This window comes from Propithecus coquereli, unplaced genomic scaffold, assembly GCF_000956105.1.
Source record: "Propithecus coquereli isolate 6110/MARCELLA unplaced genomic scaffold, Pcoq_1.0 Scaffold675, whole genome shotgun sequence".
NCBI classification, from domain to species: Eukaryota; Metazoa; Chordata; class Mammalia; order Primates; family Indriidae; genus Propithecus; species Propithecus coquereli.
Genome location: NW_012152785.1, coordinates 494958 through 518795, shown reverse-complemented (window position 1 = coordinate 518795; position 23838 = coordinate 494958). Strand labels below are relative to the sequence as shown.

The following is a 23838-nucleotide window of genomic DNA, read 5'->3' as shown; positions in this document are numbered from 1 at the left end:
TACCAATCAACATTTAAAATGGCAAGGAGCAAAGGTTAAACTATACTATGTTCTTCTCAAAAGAGTATTGCATTTTGGGGATATGTGAGCTATAAATATTAACATTTTACACTGAGTAATCCATGCTTTCTAATTTTTAGAAATTTTTGTGTTTACTTACCCAGAAAAAAATTCATAAGTGTTATAATTCATTTTTTAAAATCCACTTTAACTTATAACCACAACAGAAAATAATTGGTAATAACTTTTATTTTTTTAAATATTACATAACTCCTAATATTTGAAATTGGCAGATACAAACTTATTTGAACATGTTCATGATACCTTTGATGATACCTTTGCCAGTTGAAATGTACATATATGCAAAAGTGGACTATTAGAGATAATTTGTTGCAGCTTGTCCCAGTATTTATTTTGAAAGACAATATAAAAACCGTTATATATATACACATATATATGAATATATATATATTCATCCTATCCATTCCAATAGACAGGGCATCACCGATAATACATAATGCCACATTGCATTTATAAAATTTCACCAGAAAATAGTAAATATTGATTAGTTGATTCCATGTGTTCCAATTTAGTAATGCAAGAAGGATTAGTCACTTTTAATACATTCTAACATACAAATCTATTTGGATAGTATATATATTTACTTCTAGCATGCTTCTGATCTTAAGTCCTTTCAAAATCATGATCAACTTCCTACCCCTCAAGTGGATTTCAGAGAGCACACAGAGGCACTGCACACAAGGGCACTCATCACTGCAAAACCCCCACCTACTGTGATCTCTTTTAAAGTGCGGTGTTGTAACCTTCAGAATTTGCTCCTGGAGACTTCCTTTGGTTTGTCCTCTTGCTTCTGTCGTATTCTGACACCTGAAAGCCCCACGGACCTCCAGACTGACTTTCGCTACTACTGCTACTATTGCCAGATTCCGATTCTGATTCCTCCTCACTTTCCACGCCACCTTTCACTGAAGCTGATTCTACACTGCCCTCCTCGGGGACATCTTGAGCTTCAAGGTCTGTAGATTCTTCCACAGGGATCAGTTCACTTTCTGCTTCTTCTTCTGAGTGTTCTTCTTCCACCTCAGGTCGTATTGCTTGTGCTTCAGCTGCTTCCTTTTTTCCACCCTTGACTTCCTTGTCCTCCTCAGCAATGGGTCGTCTTCTTGCAAGCACAATATTCTTTCTTGCTTTTTCTCCTTCGGACTCTGTAGATTCAGATTCTTCTGATTCAGGGGTAGAACTCTCCTCTTCCTCAGAGGGTGTCTCTGACTCAGATTCCTCTTCTGTAGTCTCAGACTCACTGAACTCAGATTCTTCCTCGCTGTATTCAGTGTAGTCACTGGAGGACTCCTCCTCTGATTCCACAGTGCTTTCTGTAGCTTCATCTTGGTCCAGAGTTAGTTTCAAATAATCTTTTTCTTTTTCCTCCAGCTGTCTCTCCCACTCTTCACCTTCAAGGTCCACGATGCCTCTTTTATCAGCTAGTCCTCTAACTTTCTTAAATATCATTGGGAATATCCTGGCTCTCTTCCATGTTGTGTATGTAGGCTCAACTGCTGGTGGTTTTTCAATAGTTACGACTACTTCTTCCTCCTCACTAGGCTCTCTAATTTCAACTTTTGGTTTTATAATTTTCTTTGGCTTTTCCTGAAAATTGTGAAAATGCAATTGAAGTGTCAGCTTGGGGGTAGTTATGATATGACAAAAAAAGGGGGAAATTAATAGATTTTGGTATTCAAAGTTTATTTTGCATCTTAGATCAAAGAAAAAAAGAAATAATCAATGTTTCTTCTTTCTCCTATTCCTAGAACTTTGCTTGATAGCTTTATGTATTTCCTTTAAAGTCTAAAAATTTTAAATAATCATAAACGTGATGATTTATCATATCCTATGAGAAATTTGACTATTTTGTTAAATTCTGAACATGTTAAAGCTACAGTGATGTTTATTTGTTGTTTTTGTTGTTTTGGGATAAATTTGCCAAGTAAATATTGCAGACAAAGTATAAGAATTTGATAGAAATGATTCATGCTAATTTAAACATAATTCCTTCAAAAATATTGGAGGAAATATTTTATTTTTCTCTGATAATCAAAAAACAGATTATATTTTTCATGATTTTTAGTTATGCTAGATAACATGGGAACAAAAGCAGCCATTGTGTTGCAGAATTTTAAAAATATGTTTGATTATAATATTATCTTTATGGAGTAAAATTTAGAATTTTGGAAAACATAAATTTTATTGTAAGTTTTTCCAAATGTTTGACATCTTATAGAAGGAAATAAATTAAACTATTAAAAATTAATTTTCCTTCATAGACAAGGCAATGAAATGGTCAGCATTTGTTAAATTTCTATGCAAAGCAAATGAATAGGATTTCTAAAAGCTGAAATGCTCTATAGCCTGCTAGTCATATAGGGTTAAAAAATATTGTTCTTGGAATATTACTACACATAATAAAATTACCTCTTCCTCCTCATATTCTTCCTCAGCTTCACCAACCACCTCACCATATTCCTCCTGTCCAGCCGGTGGTAACAATCGGCGGCGACTTCCATATTGAGGCATTTCATACCTGTAATATAAACTTATAACTTTAAACATTCTGTCATGTGATCCGAGTAGAATCTACCAAGATGAGCTCTCCTTTCTTCATTTTCTTCGGTCATTCAATCAACAGATATTTATACAGCACCTATTAGGCTTCTTGCAAATTAGTTACAAAACTATAGAGTAAGAACTACTACCTGATGACCAATGATTTTTGCCATAATGGTGCCCTGGAATAACAATAAAGAGAGTTATTTCAGATATAAGTTTTGGGAGATATTAGAATGAGGAAAAAGGCATATTGCTTCTTAATTAACTGAAGAACCCAGGCCACATAAATAGGTTCTTTCCAAAAGTGTAATAGCTCATTCAGAACATAAAATCTATATCTTTATAGCAAAAAAGTTTGCTTCAAACATGATCTGTAATGGTATTCACATTTTTCTGCTGTTATTTTTGAAAGCAATTAACTTATGTGTATAAGTGACTTTTGAACTACTTATTACTGAATTCTAAAGTATGTTTTCTGCTTCTTAATTGCTCTCTGGGGCAAAACTTTAGGCCGACTGATTAGATAAAATGTTAAACATCTCACATAAAATAAATGGTGAATTCAGGAATTGAGCAAATACATTTGACTTCTATTTTTCCATTGAAATAGTTTTGAGTAATTTTACCACATTTCTAGAATTGTAATCAACATCAATGTAAAACATCAATACAGAACTCAATATAGAAAAATGGTTAAAACGTCATTGAAATTAAAGCTAGATACATTACTTATTTTTAAATATTAAACTAATAAAATGACATTTAAAAACAAATGTTAGTAATAATCAATCAATAACTTCCTATTATTAATAAATACTACAGGAAGATTCTGAATAAAAAAATCTGAAGATGTACCCATGCTCATAACTGTAATAATCTTGTCCATATTCCTGGCCAGGATCAATTCCAGATTCCATGGATAATTCCTATTGTTCAAAAAGAGAAACTGTATTTGAAAGAAAATTCATATGATATTTCAGCTTAAAGTCAGATTTTCACAAATAGAATTTGATGACTCTCAAAACACTCCTGCCAAAATAACTTTAATTACAAGTGTCAGTTAAACATATTCAATTTTTTTTTTCTGGCTGTAACTATTTTATACAAAATAAGATTATGTTAGACTTGTGGAGGAAAAACAAGTTTTTCCTAAAGGTAAACCTGTTAAAAATTGCAGATGGGCATTTTCATTTGTTTTTGGATAACTTGTAAAATTGTCAATAAACAGTTAATATTTAGTAGTATTTTTGACTACAAGGCTAACTGACTTTAGCCTTGAGGAAAATTATAACACTGTTTTCAGCATTTGTTTCATCTTACCACTAATAGTTCTTTAGTACTAAGTGTTCTTCCATTCATTACAACTGTTCTGATAAAATCATCTGACAATAATTTATATATTAATAAGAATTCGAGTTAATGTATGATATCTTCCAAGGATATTTATGTTTTAAAACATATGGATAATTATAAATTTAAAGCTTTTTTTTTAAAAAAAGGATTTGTTAGAGTAGATGCCCTTTCTAGATTTCCAGTTCTAAACTCTAAAGAATACTAATTTTTGTCAAACTCAACTCTTGCAAAAAATGTTTTTTTTGAAACATACACATAAAAACAGTTTTCAATAGTTATTAAATGCAATTTCTTTACATTTCCCTTCTTAATTCTATTTTAACATGTTAATCAGGTTAAACGGCAAAGGTTAATCAAAGTGCTTTTGCAATAGAGTAAGAGAAGAGAAGCGGGCAGAAGTATACGTACCCTCAGGAAAATGGGTTGGCATGTATTTCTAAAATTTTCTATTTATAAGACTTAATTTTGTTGATCCAGGTATAATAATGAGTCAGGGAAAAAATGTCCTCCTCTGAGAGCACAGATATATCATTTAAAAAGTGTGGAAATTTACAGCCTGCATGATGGATATGGACAATGACCTTCAGTTGTACTTAATTTGGCCAATATCATTTTAAGAATTGGAATTATTTGAATTTCTGTTGGCAAATTGAAATAGTTGCCAACAATTCTAATCAGAAAATTCCACCAAAAATCTGCATTTTTATTTCTCTTGAAAAATAAAAAGATGGCAACACCAGAATTATATTTTTACATGCCAAGAACCTAGTTAGTGGTACTGCTTGCTCCTCACAGCAAACATGTTCTCTCCTGGTTACGAGAGTATCCCCAACCATGCTATTCTACATCTGTACCCGTAGTCACCATGAAATCTGCCATCCACTATTGTTATGCATCTAATAAACTCCCTTCACTTACATTACTTCCCTGGATCCTGTAGTTATTTAAATTAACAATAGCATGTGTTGGCAGGGACATGGAACAACTAAAATTCTCATACATTTCTGGAGAGATTATCAATTGGTAAACCCTTTAGAAAATGGCAATAATACAAAAGTTACATATACGCATACCCTCTTTCATAGAAATTCAATTTATGGTTATATACGAAGGAGAAATATGTACACCTGTGCACCAAAACACATTATTCATAACAGGCAAAAATTGGAGCCCTGAGGCAAAGACACTACTCATATAACAACATAAATGAATCTCCCAAACAGAATGATGAGCAAAAGAGGTCAGGTACAAATGAAACATATTATATTATTCTATTTATATAAACTTCAAATGCAGACTAATTAATGAGTGTGTTACAAGCCAGGTGAGTGGTTGGGGAAGGGTAACTAATATCTGGGTGTTGACAGGAAGGGCCTTCTGGAGAGCAAGCAGGGCATATGTACTCTGTAAATATTCATCTAGCCGTACAGCATAATTGGAACACTTGTTATGGGTGTAGGTTTTATTTCAACAACAACAAAAGAATTTCATCATAGGCAGGTTGAAGGGAGGGTGGGAATGAGGTTGAGGAAGATCAGTAAGAAACTGGGACAAGGCCGAGCGCGGTGGCTCACGCCTGTAATCCTAGCTCTCTGGGAGGCCTAGGCGGGTGGATCGTTTGAGCTCAGGAGTTCGAGACCAGCCTGAGCAAGAGCAAGACCCCGTCTCTACCAAAAATAGAAAGAAATTAATTGGACAGCTAAAAATATATAGAAAAAATTAGCCGGGCATCGTGGCGCATGCCTGTAGTCCCAGCTACCTGGGAGGCTGAGGCAGGAGGATCCCTTGAGCCCAGGAGTTTGAGGTTGCTGTGAGCTAGGCTGACCCCACGGCACTCTAGCCCAGGCAACAGAATGAGACTCTGTCTCAAAAAAAAAAAAGAAACTGGGACAAAGTTAAAGCCTAGATTTAAGTTATTCAACCTAAATGCTTTGAAAAAAACATAAATGTTTCATATTCGTAAGCTTAGATTTTTGAGGTATCTAAAACCCGATGTAATGATACTGGTTTAAATGATGCAAATGGGTCTCAGAATTAATACTTTTAAATTACTTGCCAAATGCGTGTTTAATCTGATAATATGCAGAGACTGAGAAAAGGACTTCAAATGGTTGTGAAGCGGAATTTTAATAACTTTCAGTTATAATAAAGAAGACAAAATAAAACATTCAAGTAAATATTTATAGAGACAATGCAACTGAGTGAATTTCAGATTTTAAAAGTCAGAATTGAAGAATTTTCTTCGTAGACATACTTTTTTATTTTCCTAAAGAGAGAATAATGTTCAGCTCTTACTAGCTACAATATATACTTGGCATCAATTAGTTTAAAAATATAATAAGAAGGATAGAAGGGATGAGGATAGGAATCCAGGAAACTCAGCAAGATAGTCCCTCTATAGTTTTGAGTTGGGTAAGAAGATACAGGGACTGGCAAGAGAATAATTTGAAGGTGCCTCTTGCATGCTTACACCACCCATGAATGAAGAGCAGAGCATCATCCCTTCAAAAAAAAAAAAAAAAAAATCAAGGAAGGACCTAGTGACCTGTAAGATCCCTGAGTTGACCTAAACAGACAATGTGTTGTGGGCCCTTTTTGCTGCTCCACAGTCCCTCTTGACATCCCTCCTTAGGTGGTGAATCCTAGATTTTAGAAAATCATGCAAAATAGCGTACTAGTAACGTAGATCAGTTAGTGTTACTTTCAATGTTGATTTTTGTTGACCACATTGAGAAGACATAGAATTAACTTAGTGTCCTGTTATTATAAATACTTATACTAATGTAAACAAAAATAGTAATTATCATTTACTGAATTTTTTTCCTGCCACATTCCAGTTGTGCTGAGCTAGGAGCTTATATATTAGATATTACTGCCAACATTTTATAGAAGATGAAATTGATGTTCAGGAGGATGGCTATTTTGATGAAGGCCTTGTATCCAATAATTGGCATTTGGATTTTAACCCTGGGTTTTCTGATTCAATAGTCTATGGAGCCCTCTCCATGGAAATTTTTGCTAAAAACTTTATAAAAGTTGAATATTTTTGACACCAAACCTCCAGATTTGGGGGAATAATTTCAAACCAAGAAATGCCTCTCTTTAACACAGTCAAAATTCTGTTCTTAAGGAAAGGAAAAGAAAAAATTGTCAGTGGAGCTTATAAAATACTAAATTTGCCAAAGAAAAAAAATTTAAACTAGCATTCCTTTATTTTTATTTTTTAACATCTAAACAGTATATAAACATAATAAAGAAAATAATATGAGTTTAATTGAGTGTCTTTTCCACATTGCAGAAGAAAATGTCAAAAGCAATTTGAAATAGACATATTTCCAAAGGCAGTATTTTGAATTCCATGAAATATTTCAGTACAGATGTTAGTGTTCTTTCTTTAAACTTTGCATAATCGAGTCTGATTTTAGGAATGGATCTGATGAATCCAGATTCACTAAGACAAGTAACTACTGATCAGGTTCATTAATTATTTCATTCAATGATGGCTTGTTTTTACTAGGAACAAGGCCTATTCGTCCAATTCCCAGAGAATGAAATTTGAAATTTGAGCCACCAGCACGCAATGGGAAGGTGACTTGTTTGTTTCTTTATTCATTTCTTATTTTAATTTGAAGCACCATTTCTCTATTTTGTAAAATTATGCCACATTGGCAGATACTCACTCTGCCTACATGTAATATGGACCTTCAAGTTGCAAAAGAAAGTATTGTGAAGACTCAGTGAGGTTGAAAAGAAAATGAAAATTGATACCTCTGGTTTAAGAAGAGAAGGCCTCAGTAGTTGTTGTTGCTGCCAAAGGAAATTAAAATAGAAAAAGATTTATAAAGTAATTCAGATGGAAAAGGTAGATTGTGATTCAGAAGAGAGAAAAAAAGGCAACAGCTTAAAACTGGTTACCTTGGGATTATGATTCATTACTCGTGTGATAGCTACCAAAAGCATTAAATAATGTTTTGACTACTTCTGTATATTGAAACATAAAATAAGAATTCACTTGTTTTAATTTTATCACTGTTTTAATTAATAGCAACTTTTATAACCTTAATAAACAGGAATCTCTAAGATTCTTTTTGTTTTAAGCTTCATAGTACAAAAAATTATTTATGCTTCTAAAGTACTTTCAGTGTCACACAATTATTTTTAACAAGTTTAACCTTGTTTTAAATTGCCTCTCTTTTTTTCTCCCCAATCACTTTAAATATAATCAGGTTAATTGGAAAAAAGGTAGAACATACAGAATGATATAGTTGTGATGTAGTAGTTATCATATTTAAGACATCCTTCCATTCCTCCTTCTTCTGATCAAAATGTGGATTGCTTGCACTAAAGCGTTAAGGGTGTTTTCGGAAAGTCTTTTGTGATTACGAAAATTGTTCTTCTTCAGATTTTGCAGGGATTGCTTCCTACCTCTTCCTCCTTTCACCCATACTTATATAAAGAAACAGTCTCTATTGGTCTCTTTCATGATAACTTGAACCAGCTGGGAACGAAATACACAATTCAAACTTTGGGTTATCAACTCTCTGGGGTGAAATAGTTAAACAACACATATCTTAAAGTGAGCATCGAGAAGGTGTATACAATGGTTCTGGGAGATAACTCCACCAATGAATTGACTCTTTAATATGACCAGTAGAACAGCTATTTGACTGAAGGGATAGACTTTTTATGATATAGTTGTTAGTGAGTTAGTCTAGTTAGGTTATTTCATTTAAAGGGGGGGAAGTTAAAGTTAGAGATACTCTGATTCAATCTGTTATCTGTTATTATCATCCCTGATAATAGAGGCACTTATTCACAGAGGCATTCAACTTGATTTCCACATAATCTAGGATTTATGTATTCTAAACTATAAGCCAATAGATCATGTACTTATTAGGTTATAAACTTCTCTTGATTGAAAAGCTGTATGCTAAATCAAACTAGGTTCTCAGTGACTTCATTGATAACATCACTTACAATATCATGAGCCAAATGCTACTGGACAGAATGCCCAGTATGTTCTATACAGACTGAGAGTCAAATTAGCACAATAGAAAATCCAGAGTTTTCTAATGGTCTGATTTTTTTTTTTTTAATATTTAAGATCCTAAGCTTTAACACGGTGATAGGATGAGATGTGAACTGGCAAAATTACCAAAGGTTAAGTAATCACATGGTTTCTAAATTAGATTTATAGCCTTAAAGAAACAAATTTGGGGGGATGTCACACAATATTGAATAATAGTAGTTCAGGATAAAAGAAATTTATATTTAAAAAGGTAAGCAGTTGATCTTTTTTCACCCATTGAATAATCATAGATTTAAAACACCAAAACAAAGAAGCGACATATATAAAAGAAAATAAATTCATAGCATACTTTTAAGTTTTTGTTGAAATGAGGGAAAATAACCTAGTTTCAAAAGAATGTACATTAGTCCTGCCTGTTACACAAATCTTTTCCTAGTAAGCTTGATATAATATAACACCATAAAGCCCTTACCTCTGATGCATAACCTCTCCTGCAAGGCAGAAATAAAGAAATCAGTATTAAACATTTTGGATTTTCAGATTAGATAAAATTATAGATAAGGGCTTAAAAAAATCTGAGCAAAACTCAGAATATAATTTTTAACGAAATTGTCTCTATGGGAAATATATTGTGGTATTAGCAAAACAGAAGGATTATGATTTCATGCCTCAATTTCTAAAATAATGAACAACCCAGACCATCATTCCATATGAACAAGAAAATAGACAAAATCTATATTATCTCAACAATGTATAACACAATTTGACTGTGTTATTATCAATCAGGATAACAATTATTTTACATTGTCTGTGTTCTACGCAAGTCTTGATACACATGAGATACTCCTGAAGGAAAAGATGTGTTTCCGACATGAAGAATGTAATAGAGGATAAAAAATTATCTCCATGACTAAAATATGTTCTTCCAAATGATTGTAAGATTTTTTTTCTGTTTATGTTAACCTGATTTTAAAAATACTGAATGCAAAATATTGACTATCCTTTAAGGGGCAATTACATTATTAGAAATGAAGTGAAAAAGTTATTGGAGATATAATAGGACAAATATTAAATATTACCTAAAGATTTATAAGGTTCATGGACCACAAGTTGGTGAAACATTTGACTGTACATGAGTGGGACAAAAGAGTATAGACTTTTCAAAGCTGAATGTCACTAATTATGAAAATTTTCTTTTTATTTTTCATTAAGCAGTTGAGCTAAAGTAGTAAACTAATCTGTTGACATGTACGGAATTAATAAGTGTAATGAAGATTTATAACAAAGAGGTACATGAATAACTTTCTAAAATCCAATGAAACAATCTGTAGAAAATTATTTTAAAAAGTCACAAGGCCTTCATAAGATAAGTAAGTCTACTTATTGGAAAGTATCTTAAGTGGTTAATGCATTGTATATTGAAACTGTTGGTAATAAAGTTAATACAATGCTTACTTATTCTTATCAACAATTTATTATTTAAAATGGTTCTGTACTGAATTTTTCAGAGTGCTTATATGGTTCTGCAAATATTTATAAGAAACATAATCCTTCTAGAGTCTTTACAAATTTAGATATTTTCAACTTTTACTCAATTTCTATGTTTTAGAGATAAAGCAGAGGAAGCTCACATTTAGGTTTTAATAATGACAATTGATTAACATATCTCATAGAAAATACCTAACCAAAGCTAGACTTTACTTGCTAGAATAATTCAACTATTTTTTAACAATGTTTTCCATAAACATGGAAAATAGAATATCAATAGATAAACTATAGTTTCCATTAACCTTTCTGTTGCTTTTTATTTAGTTATTTGTATTGCTCTTCTTAGCTCAAAGGCAGAAATTTACTTGAAAGAGGGACATAACAGAATCACTATTTATAAATCTCTGTGTGCTTTCAAAACATGATTATTGATTGATACTTATAAAACCAGTTCATATAATATTAATGCATCTTTTTATGCAGTTCATAATCAATGTGTATTAATCATTTCATATCATTTATATGTATTATGGTTTACTTTTAACAACAAGGACAAATGTATGGTATTCTTGATTATGTCTTTTAAATAACGTATCTAATCATTTTTTAGCACATTACTTTGGATCATATACAGAGGAAAAAAGAGTTCCTTTTCTAGAGGCTGAATGTCAGGTTGTAGGGTGTTAGGAGATGAGAAGAGGAAGAATATTTAGCCTTGTGTATTCAAATAATATTTAAAAGTCTCATATAGAAGATATTTTTAGCTGACTTTTATGATAAAATCAGGAAACTCCAAATACATGGCAATAAAAGATGATTAAATATAAAACATGAGTATGGATGTTTCATTTGGAGAGTACAGAATACTAATAACCCTTTTAGAGCATACAAATATATTAAAAATGTTACAGAAAAGAGTAATGTACCAATTTAATAAGGCTATAGATGACTTCACAAAAGTATTATTTGGATTTCTTGTAATATTTCTTGTGGCACTGCTTAGAGATTTCATTATCAAGGAATTCTAAGTTTCACATTTGCAAGGAGTTGGTAGAAGTTAGCTTAAAAACATATATTCACATTAAAGGCTTACACAATTGTGAATAATACCTTGTCAGAGTCCGCCAAATAGCACAAGTTCTCATGCATATGACCAGCTGCCAACAAAAACTCCAACTGAAGTTTTTCAGTGAAAGAGAGAAAAAAATCATGTTCAAGAACCCCAAGAAAGAAATTACTCTTGATTTGGATGAAAAGAATCTGAAGCAGATGGGCTAATGAAAATAATTAGACTTACAGATTGTTTTGTATCTGACTGCTCTTGTTAATTAGGAATACCAGATCAAAGTCTTGGAGAAATGTCACATAATATAAGGGCTGAACAAAACCCTTAAAATGATACGCTGTAGGGCTCTCGAGATACATTAATATACTTACAGTGGCAATTATCAAATAAGACTTTTGTTTGTATTTTGGAATTATGCCTTTCTCTGCAGACTTATATCTTCTAAAAAATTAAAACTCTATGGTAAAACAAATAATAATAACTTAAAAATAGGAATTTCGAGAAATAAAATGTATTCCATATGGTTCATGGGAAAAACAAAGTAACTACTTGATGGTTACATATTACACATTATGTACTGTTATATATATACGTATATATACCTATATGCACATATATATTTATTTGAGCTAGAATCAAGCTTACTGAAAGTGTAGGTTTCATTACACGGGTAGAAAGACAGTACTTAGCTCAGGTGATGCAGTTAAGAATTTAACAAGTTAAGCTCTGAGATACTAGAACAACTACTACAACTACACAAATGCCTTCCCAGCATATATATTTTTATCTTCTTTGTCCAAAACCAAGAGCAAAGACCTATATAAAATTGGTAATGGTTCATCAGATATAATTCCTCATGATTTTTCTATCTAAATTTTTTATATTTCATTTATGAACCTGGAGATAAATATTTTCTTTAAAGGAGAATCTTATAATAAAATTATAATTAAGGAGATGATATAATAATGTGAACAAACAAAATTAAATAGCACTTTAAACATCTGTTGGAACAATGAAATGTCTTACAAAAGTCAACAACTCAAGATTTATTTTCATTATAAAGAAGGGAAGGGAAAGCACAATGAGAAATAAATAAAATAAGACAGCAATTGAAAAAAGTAAAAAAATCATCAAATCCATAAGCATACTAGTAAGATAAAAACAAGCCAGAGTAAAGGATGTTCTTTAAGAAAACAGATAACTGCATGTTATAGCACCTGGAAATGATTTTGAAATACCTTATGTCTGTTATCTGCTGTATTTCTAGGTACATAACATTTTACTTTGGTAGTATTTTTTATTACCAAATACATAGGCTTCAAGGTAATAACAGAACCTATGATATCACTCTTAGCTTGTTTGTAACAGTTTGCTTTTTTCTTGGAACATTCATACAAAACTATGATCAAAAAGTAAATTTAAAAGACAGTACTACATCAACATGCTAAACATGCCTTTGGTTTAAGTTAGATATCTAATGTTCACGCCCACATGTTCCCATTAAAAATACATTAAAATTACTTACTTTTAAAATAAATGTAGGACAAATAATGCTACTTTGTAGTTAAAAAATAAGGTAAATCTATTGTATGAGTTAGTAGTGGTGAGGTTAATAATTTTTTAAAGTAAAAAAGAGGAAAAACTGCATTGCATTGAGTTTGGGGTAAAATAATGGAATCTTCTTTGATGTTCAAATTTGATGTTCAACTTGAAGATTACAATCAACAAAAGACTTGCCCAATTAAAATAAGAAACACCACATTACAGTGAAGTAGATGGACTGTGAGATTGTTTTTCAATTCCCTCATGGATAATGTTCGAATTCTCCTGGTTTTGTTCAGATGTGATTTCAAGATTTGTTATCTCTGAAGGGCAAATAGTTTGAAGTTCTGAGATGTTTGTGAGTGGACAGTTTTTTTTTATTTGACTGTACATGTTAGCGACTGTCTTTTCAAGTTCTGCTAAATTTTCAATATGTTTGAGGATTCCTTTTGGTTCTCTTTGAGGGTCTGCATTACACCCTGTTGTTGATGCTGAGAGCTGTGTCACAGAGGATTTAATTTCCTCGGCAGGTGTCTTGTTGGTAGTGCATTTATCGACTGGCATACAAACACACTCTGTGGATAGAAATGAAGCTGAAGGAGGCAGTGGACAAGGAACAGGAAAAGGTGGTGGGGGAAGAGTTGGAAGTGAAGGTAGAGGAGGAGGAGTAGGTGGAGCAGAAGTAAGAACAGAAAGTGGAAATGGTGAAGGATGAGGAAAAGGAGGAGGGAGGGGAGAAGGACAAGAAGGAGGACAGGAAAGAGAAAAAGTAATAAGGTCAAGAGAAGGAGGAGGAGGAGGAGAAAGAGGTGGAGGAGGAGGAGGAATAAAAGGAGGAGGGGGAGGAGAGGAAGAGGGAAACAAAGAAGGAAGATGGGAAAACTTTTCAAAAATGTTCTTTTTGGTTTCAACAACTAATATACAGGCAGGTGTCTCTCTCTGAACGAGTGAAGAATTTAAAATGCAAGGAGGAGAAAGTTCCAAGGAACAGTCAGTAGGAGAGGTGATGTCGTTAGGTTCTGACTTGAGTTCCACAGTTCTTGAAACAGTTGGCAAAGTGGAGAATGAGAAGTGAGGCCTGGGAGAGCAAAATGAAGAGTCTGAAGAGAGAGATTTCAACTCTTTTGTTCCCATCATAATCAATGTTTCACCTTGCCTTTTTTCCTCTTTCTCTGTCAAATTTGCGTCTTCAGTTGTAAGTAATGGATTGCTGCTACCTCTTTTGTTTGGATAGGTTCCAGGGCTTTCATTTTCAGCTTTCTGCCTGGTGCTTTGCCATTGCTGCAGATCTATGATTTCTGGTCTATTTGGAACTTTCCTCACCAGTCTCTTAGGTAAGCTGACTGGCTGACTCCACAGTCTCTGAATCTTTTCCCTTGGGCCCCTCAGAGACTCAGTCTTGGCTTGTGTTTTGGGTGAAAATGGGTCTACAAACTCTGTTCTCAGTGAAAAGCCTGAATTTGTTGATCTTTGATCTATATTTTCCTTATAAAGGAGATTATGGGTACATAAGGCGTCCTCATCAGATGGAAATGTGAATTTTCTTGCAGACTTTGGTTGCTTCTTAAGTGATTCGTCTATAGGAGGTGGCTTGTGAGCCTCAACAGTATTGGAAGAAAAGGGCATCACAACTTGCTGATGTTTCCTGTCTTCTGAGACTGAGTTATTTCCCCTGCTTTGTTGAAAATGGTAGAGAAGGAAAAGACTTCAAAGAAAAGAAGATAATGAAATGTAAGGAAACAAGTTGTGACATAGCTTTCATGAGAAAGATGTTTTTATGGTTCTTATTACTACTTCAAAATTTAAAGGCTGCAACCACTAATCTACCGAAGCAAGACACTCCTTTAAAGTTCCTATTCTCAAAAAGGCAGGGCAAGAAAATCTTGAGAGTTTTGAGTAGAATAAGACATTTTCATTAAAAAAATGTCAATTTCTACCTTCGTTTTTTTTTGTTTTTTCAGTTAGTTTGATACAGCAAAGAATCCATGTGTACACATAACAGATCACTCATGTATAAGTCACAATTCTTAAAAGTGCAGACCAGCCTCTACTTTCATATCCTTTGTCTTGCTTGAGGATGTTCAGAGCTGACTATTATGCATAAAGGATCCTTAGGTGTATCTGATTTAGTACCTGTATATTATCTCTCATTTCAGTAATTTTGTCCTAGAGCTAAAAGTACTCTCCTGAGAGAAAATTTGTGAGATAATACAGAAAAGGATATCCTATTCTGCAGATTAAGAGAAGTAAAGTCCCCAAGGACAGATAGGAGAGTTTTTTTTTCACAGAGTTCAAAATCACAATTGAGAAAGTGAATTGATGTTAGAATTTTGACAAAAACTATTGTCTTCTATTTAAATGGTATGTATAATTAGTTTTAAAATATTATAAATAATACCAATCAGAAGAGAGTTTGTTGATATTTCCTTTAATTATCATCTGTATCAAGTTTTAATCAAGACTCACCTTAATGTAAAGATTTATGTTAAAATAAAATAGTTTTGATATCCCTGAAAGATTTACTCATGCTTGGACACTGTCATAGGTGGCGGTGAGTCATAATTAAAGTTGAATACGTCAAAGAGCACAAATTATGTGCCTCTAACAAAAGCATCTGGATCCTTCTTCCAGCAAGGTGGAGTGAAATGTCAGTTTAAATAATCTCTCATGAGGTTTTATTCTCAAGCCCAAACAGAATAACATTATGTAGTTACTTTTTAATATTTATCCACTGATCAGGAATGAAATAAAAGGAAATATTTTGAATAAAAATTAAATAACCACATTGAAAAATAGGGTGATAGGTTAGGCAATAAAATGATATATAAAGCCAAAATTGTTAATGTGTTATTTGGCAAGGATTCAAACTGTACGAAAGAATCCTCATAGATGGACCTAGAATATCAAAGCCTACTTACATAATTCAGAAAGTGCAGACAATTTGGATTAAACAGAGAACAAACAGTTTTACCTTTCCTGGCCTGGAAACAGTCATTTTTTAAATATGGTAAGAACCACTGGGCTTTTTATTACCTGGCCATTGTTCTTGTGTAGATCTGTTCTTGGTTTGATTTTTCTTGGAAAAAAAATGATCACTATAATGATATCACATCACTTTTGATTGAAAGAAATCTATAAATATTTTAATTTCTTAAAATTAAAAATTAACTTTTAAAAACTACATTTTAAAAAAATATAAAACAAGGAGAATTTTGAAACACCTCTCAGTAAGAAAAGTACTATCATTGGGAACACTTGTTTTAAGCTCATGCCATTTCAAGACATCAAAAGGAAATTGGGTGTGGAAGATAAAATTTTCCTTTTAAAAGTAAATGACTGCATAGTAAAAGATGAAAATCACTGTATATACAGTAAAACAGCACTTAATCTATTCTACTGCATCTTTTCTCTAATGCTCTTCTATTAGAGTGATATTATTTACTTACTTATGCCTACGTATCCACAGGTGAGAAAGAGAAAACATGTGATAGAAAAAGAAAAGTTTTAACTATGATTAATTTAAAACAATTATGAAAATACCAACAGGAACTTTCTTTAAATACTTACTATGAATATCCAAGAAGGAAAATCAATATTTTTATATTTTCTATGTGTTTATTCATAATAATGACATTTAACATTGTTTTAGATAAAATCAAATGGCATTTATTTGGTGTCTTATATAAAATTATATTTAACCATCTACTTACTATTTACACACAGGTAAAATTCACTTCTATTAAACATTGATGATTTCAATTAAAAAATTTAAAGATAAAAATAAAAATTTTAAATTAAATTCTAATAACTGCTTCTATGGCATAACTAAAAAATTGATTAGTGTACACTGATTTATAAAAAAGATATATTTTGTTGGAAGAAAATAAATACATGGGTACTATGATGATTGTTACAAAGTAATTATTGGATCCATATGAAGCTATTATTTGTGAAATTTTTTTCAAAGTGGCTTTTTAAAAAAAATAATTGATAATAATTCATTTGGAGCTAGTTTGTTTTCTAGTAACTGATTAAAATTCCTGAAAAAAAGCTTTGGAAGAGATAAGTTAAACATTTCCTAAAGATAAAATAATTAAATGTGCATAACTTAAAATATTTCAATAAATACATATATTACAATTGCAAACTCTTCTACTAAGTCTACTACAATTGTTCAAGTAAAAATACCACCATCAAACTATGTTGATTCCAGATAGTGTTACAGTATACCTGCTTTTATTAAATTAAAATGAGTATGTATCATTCATTAATTTACTATATAAACACACTTTACTCAAAATGCTTTTTTAGTTTCTAAAGATCTTTGCTTTAGAGAGGTGGTTAACATAATAAAATAGAATCAAATCATATTGGCTCAATTCCTACATTCACCAATAATTCAAAAAGAGACCATCTACTTATAAAAAAAGAAAAAAATATATTTAAAGCATGAATCCTATATTATGTTATTATTTTGGAAATAGAATGTCATGCTTTAAGCTATTTTAAATTCAGCTTTGTGTTAGAACAATAGCATTAAATCAATTTTAACATGATTAAAAATATTCTAAACATAACCTTGTATATTATTATTAATATGGCAAATAAGGTTAATACATGTATTTAAAACCAGTTTTCCCATAAATGGTGTATTTCATGATTTCTGCTGCTTGCTTTATTCCTACTAGTAAATGCTACAAATGTCTCATGTAAGAATTTGTTTTAATCTCTCTACTCCACCAATTTCCAGTTAATAAAAGGTTCCTTGGATTTAATTGTCATATTCAAAATTTTATAATATCCTCTGTCATTTTACATAGCATATTCAGAAGTAGTTACCCTTTAATTTTTAAAATATAGACAAATTAAACATCACTAAAAGGAATCAGAGTATAAGGGTAGCACCATTATAGAAACAGCTGTAAAGTCTTTTAACAATAAACTAATAGTTTCTTTCAAAAATGTATGATTTGAAATTACTTAGAAATTACAAATAGTGTAGGAGAAATATTAAGTAATCATAGTAGTCTAAGAGTAATATAATGGAAAGGATGTTCTCTAAGTAGTTGGGCATTTAATACATGATTATTTTCACTCAGATTTTAATTACTATGTTACATAATGTCCTAAAATAGTGTCTTGGAAGTTTAGGATTTTAAACCACAGAATTTGGTTTTGAATACTGAACAGGGGTTGGTTTGGTAACAAATCAGGAATTGCTACCTTATGATTGTGCTTTATTGTTCTCATCTCCTACGCGAAAACATTTTTTTCCATAATCTATAATTTTAGGTAAAAACGTCTACATGACCCTGAAAACTGAGAGATTAAATATAATATCAATGTGTTGTTCTAAAGTTGAATATTGCTTTTCTCTAACTTAGTTTTCTTTTTTGTTTGTGTTTTGACTATTATTTTTCACTTAACTTTTCTTAGGTGCTCAACAAATTTCTCTTTAAAATAATAGAATAGTCCAAGCAGGCTGAAAACTGCATTTCCACATCAGGTTGAAATTAAATACTCACCACATAGCATCCACTAAAAGCCATCTACTTCTCAAAGTTCCTGTAAAGTCTACTTACATTGTGCTGTCTCCAAGTTCTTCATAGAGATGCGCCCCCGGAGGCGGAGGCGGGGGCGGGGGTGCTGCCACTGGTGCAGGGGCGGGCGCTGCTGGTTTAGCCGCGGGTAACGCGGATTGAATTCGTGCAGTCTTGGTGCACTCAGCTTGGCATCTTGGGTAAAGCAAGGATGTCTTGTAAAACTCATTTTAAAAACCATGTGCTTATCAATAGGCTACCTTTTAATAATGAGGTCCAGTTATCAGAGGATGCAACTTAAAAAAAATCTTTTACACAAATATTTGCATTTATAAACTGACGTAATTACAAAAGCATCCTCACAGGGTATCATTTACATGAGCTCCACCTACCCCCACTTAGTTCTTTAATATTTATCCTTTGAGTAAGGGGTAGAATTCAGTAGAAATATTTGCAAATTACATTAAATGATAATAGTAAAGGGAGAAGATTAAATATTTATAAAAACGTGATGGGTAGTTGATAGTTGTTTAATGAATCTCTTTCTTAAGATGAGGCATTCAGAAAACAAATACTTTTTCTTTACTATTCATATATTTAAAGAAAAGTTACTTTATTTAAAACTAATAAAATGTGGTATATGTATACCATGGAGTTCTACACAGTCACAGAAAACAGTGGTGATCTGGCACCTCTTGTATTATCCTGGATAGAGCTGGAGCCCATTCTACTAAGTGAAGTATCATCCCAAGAATGGATAAACAAGCACCATATGTACTCACCATCAAATTGGTATTAACTGACTTAACTGACCAACACTTAAGTGCACATATAGTAGTAACATTCATCGGGTGTCGGGCAGGTGGGAGAGGGGAGGAGAGGATGGGTATATTAACACCTAATTGGTGCATCTGGGGATGGACACATTTGAAGCTTGACTCAGGTGGGGCAAAGGCAATATATGTAACCTAAACATTTGTACCCCCATAATAGGCCGAAATGAAAAAATTAAAAAAAAAAACTGATTTGAAACCTTTTTGACATTATTTCACAGAGACCATATAATTGTGCATGTGTAGAAGGGAGATTTGGTTAGCTTTCATATCCTTTTTATCCCTAGGAACACCTGTGACTATCATATTAGAACTAAGCTACTGTTTTTGGATATCCTGGACAATGATGGTTAATTTCTTCCTTAAAACTAGATCTCAAAGGGTGGAAGATATAAGCAAACTGTTTTTCACATTTACTCCAATGTGTATATATCTCTCACACCAAAAAGTATACAACTATTACAAATACAAAACAAATAAATAATGTGTGGTTCTGGTCAGGCTGACTACTTGATCAACATAATCTAGGTTTTTCTTTTTTGTATTACATAAAAATGATGTATAAAATATTAGTAATTATACTTACACTTTAAACCTGTTTGGGAAAGCAATGAGTAAGAAAAAAGAGAAGGCTACATTAGAAATATTACATTCATAATACTTTAACATCTGATTTATTCTAAATCATAAATAATTTACTGGTTAAACTCACAATGACACAGAGTTAATTTAATGACATAGTAGAGAAACTATTTCAATTCAGAAGGTGAAAATGGTGAGTACTTTATTATTACCGTTAAAGTCATTCAAGCTGTTAAAACATTCACTACAGAAAATAAAGAAATGGACTGCATGGAATAAGAAAAACTGAATTAAAACATGAATATGTGAAATTCAACTCTAATAGAAAAATGGAATATTAAAGATGATCTGATCTTAATAATTGGCTTCTTGGTTTATTCTGCTCGAAGAATATTAAAGGAATGAAGTTATGCAGCAAGCCCTGATTATACTCTTGGCTTCAGTTCGAAGCTGAAGATAGAATTGGAAGGTCCCACTGCTGGGTAATAAATTCCTGATACTTTTTTTTCATATTTGCTTCTTAGTTTTCCATTCATGGCAAATTTCAAAGACACATGATAATATAAAATAATAGCTATCCATTCCTATCTTATTTATAAGCAGAATATGAAGGTACAAATGTCAGTTCTTTAAATATTAGGATTTTCCTTTACTATATGAGCAGAGCAACACTCATTTTGTTTAATTCTGTTAATCTATGAGAAGCAGTAACTAAAATAATTTCCTGGGGCATTGAGCAGATTACCAAACTAAAAGAGAATTAAATAATGCATTTACAAAATGTTTAAATATTAAGCGTCTTAATTTTTTGTTAAATTTCAGATTGCTGTGTATAACACCCAGGGTGCTTCAGTTTTGATCATTGCATAGTGTGCCAAATATAAGAATTTTTCTCACTGATTTTATTGCTAGCAATATATAATAAAGCTTTTTTGGGAGACAGTTAAATGGAAAAGGATAACTGGTAATACAGAGTAGATTTAACATGAAAATTAGTATTGGGCTGATCACTTAATAATTTAAAACAATTTATCCAGTATTAAGTTTGTTCATAGGGTTTAGATTTAGCTTATCAATTGATTTGTTAAGGATACATTAAGCTCCAATACATTAACCTAAATGTTATATTTACAACTTCGTATTGCTTTTGTGATGGAAAATATTTCTGCGATGTCTTCATGCAGAGCACACTTTTAGATTTTCAGGTTGGAATTACTTCAGCTTATTCAATACAAAAAAATTTTTTCGGTGTCTGAGAACAAAGATAACCGTTTAAGAATACATAACCTTGAATGTCATGCTGTACTATAATAAAAAATAAAATAAAAGAGTATATAAGGAATGTTTTAGTACTTTCCCTGTAGGTATTTTCAATGGTAAATAGCAGTTCTACCATCATTTCTTACTGTTTGTTACATCAAGTAATTTATGTGATTTATGATTTCTGACTATTATTTATTTTATTTTTGTGACACACTCAGGGCTACCTGTCTTCTTAACCAGCTCCCCAAATTTTCAAACATTGTCAGTAAGGATATACTTAAAATATGTACTACTCTATCACAAAGTTTCTCCATACTGAGTGTCAAATAAGAACACATTACTAGCCTGTCTCAAATATAGATATTTAAATTAGTTATAATTAGTTGACTACTTTAAAAGATGTAAATAAAATAAAAAATGTAGATACTGAAAATGGATTTATTTGACTATAGGAACCAGAAAAACTAAGGGCTGCACAGCCAAAATGTGATATCAAACATTACAACACAAGTTCTGACAAGGCTATACAGGAAGGAAGAAATCACAAGGAAAATCGCATATTGTGTGCTATGATTTTTCAATGGTTTTGCTACCATTGTGATCATCTGCACAGAGATAAATTTAACAGTATGGGTAAAAACCTATCATGACAAAGTAGTGAAGCTATAGACCCCTCTTTGAGACTGAGCAAAGTAGGCATCTGCAAGACATTCCATTCCTTTGTCCCCAGGATACCTATTATCTTTTCTCCCAAAGGAGCTCTTCACCTAAAGAAGGGCATAAACAATGCCACAGAAGCTAAACTAATATTCTTATTGGATGAGAATATATTAGGAATACAGGAACATAGAGCTATCTGTGAAAAATGTATCAGGAGTTCATATTGCTTTCCCTTTGAAGAAGATGATTTGGTAGAAGAAGGACAAAGCAATCCCGGAAGTGGTTGCACCATCAAAATTTTACAGCTACAAAGCCCTGTTACAGATATGGTTTTCAACAATGTCTTCCTGAGGAACTATTCATGTTTAGCATCCTGGAATACTTACTGTCTGTAGCTGACCAAAACTACCAAGATGGCAGGAATGCAGCAGAGGATGATGATGAAAGCCAGAGCCAGCAAGGCCCCTTCGGTGTATCCTAGACTTTCTCCTCTCTTTTTAATGCTAGTCACTGCCTCTGGAGTCCGGATCTCCAGAATACGTCCTCCTTCCCCATAATGCGGCTGAAAGTCTTTATTGATATCAAGCAGTTTGCCATCTAAAAATCTGTTATTGTTAGATAAATGGTAAAATTAATGATGTTAGGAGAGAAAGACCTTTTTTTTAAATAAAACCATTTCTGTAAAACCTTTTAATATTTTTAATTGAAATACAAGCTGAGTCAGAAGTCTTATCAATAATAAGAAAATCATGTACCCCCATAATAGGCCGAAATGAAAAAATTAAAAAAAAAAACTGATTTGAAACCTTTTTGACATTATTTCACAGAGACCATATAATTGTGCATGTGTAGAAGGGAGATTTGGTTAGCTTTCATATCCTTTTTATCCCTAGGAACACCTGTGACTATCATATTAGAACTAAGCTACTGTTTTTGGATATCCTGGACAATGATGGTTAATTTCTTCCTTAAAACTAGATCTCAAAGGGTGGAAGATATAAGCAAACTGTTTTTCACATTTACTCCAATGTGTATATATCTCTCACACCAAAAAGTATACAACTATTACAAATACAAAACAAATAAATAATGTGTGGTTCTGGTCAGGCTGACTACTTGATCAACATAATCTAGGTTTTTCTTTTTTGTATTACATAAAAATGATGTATAAAATATTAGTAATTATACTTACACTTTAAACCTGTTTGGGAAAGCAATGAGTAAGAAAAAAGAGAAGGCTACATTAGAAATATTACATTCATAATACTTTAACATCTGATTTATTCTAAATCATAAATAATTTACTGGTTAAACTCACAATGACACAGAGTTAATTTAATGACATAGTAGAGAAACTATTTCAATTCAGAAGGTGAAAATGGTGAGTACTTTATTATTACCGTTAAAGTCATTCAAGCTGTTAAAACATTCACTACAGAAAATAAAGAAATGGACTGCATGGAATAAGAAAAACTGAATTAAAACATGAATATGTGAAATTCAACTCTAATAGAAAAATGGAATATTAAAGATGATCTGATCTTAATAATTGGCTTCTTGGTTTATTCTGCTCGAAGAATATTAAAGGAATGAAGTTATGCAGCAAGCCCTGATTATACTCTTGGCTTCAGTTCGAAGCTGAAGATAGAATTGGAAGGTCCCACTGCTGGGTAATAAATTCCTGATACTTTTTTTTCATATTTGCTTCTTAGTTTTCCATTCATGGCAAATTTCAAAGACACATGATAATATAAAATAATAGCTATCCATTCCTATCTTATTTATAAGCAGAATATGAAGGTACAAATGTCAGTTCTTTAAATATTAGGATTTTCCTTTACTATATGAGCAGAGCAA

At 32.0% G+C, this 23838-nt stretch overlaps 1 protein-coding gene across 1 annotated transcript in view; it reads right to left on the bottom strand.

Moving 5' to 3' along the window:
• Window positions 1-804: 804 nt before the first annotated feature.
• Window positions 805-23838, bottom strand: part of PCDH15 (protocadherin-related 15) — a 493462-nt gene continuing 470428 nt past the window's right edge. The window contains 6 exon segments of the mRNA XM_012660698.1: window positions 805-1668; window positions 2491-2599; window positions 16550-16555; window positions 18686-18838; window positions 20063-20071; window positions 22368-22586. Of these exon segments, the coding sequence (XP_012516152.1) occupies window positions 805-1668; window positions 2491-2599; window positions 16550-16555; window positions 18686-18838; window positions 20063-20071; window positions 22368-22586 (1360 nt within the window).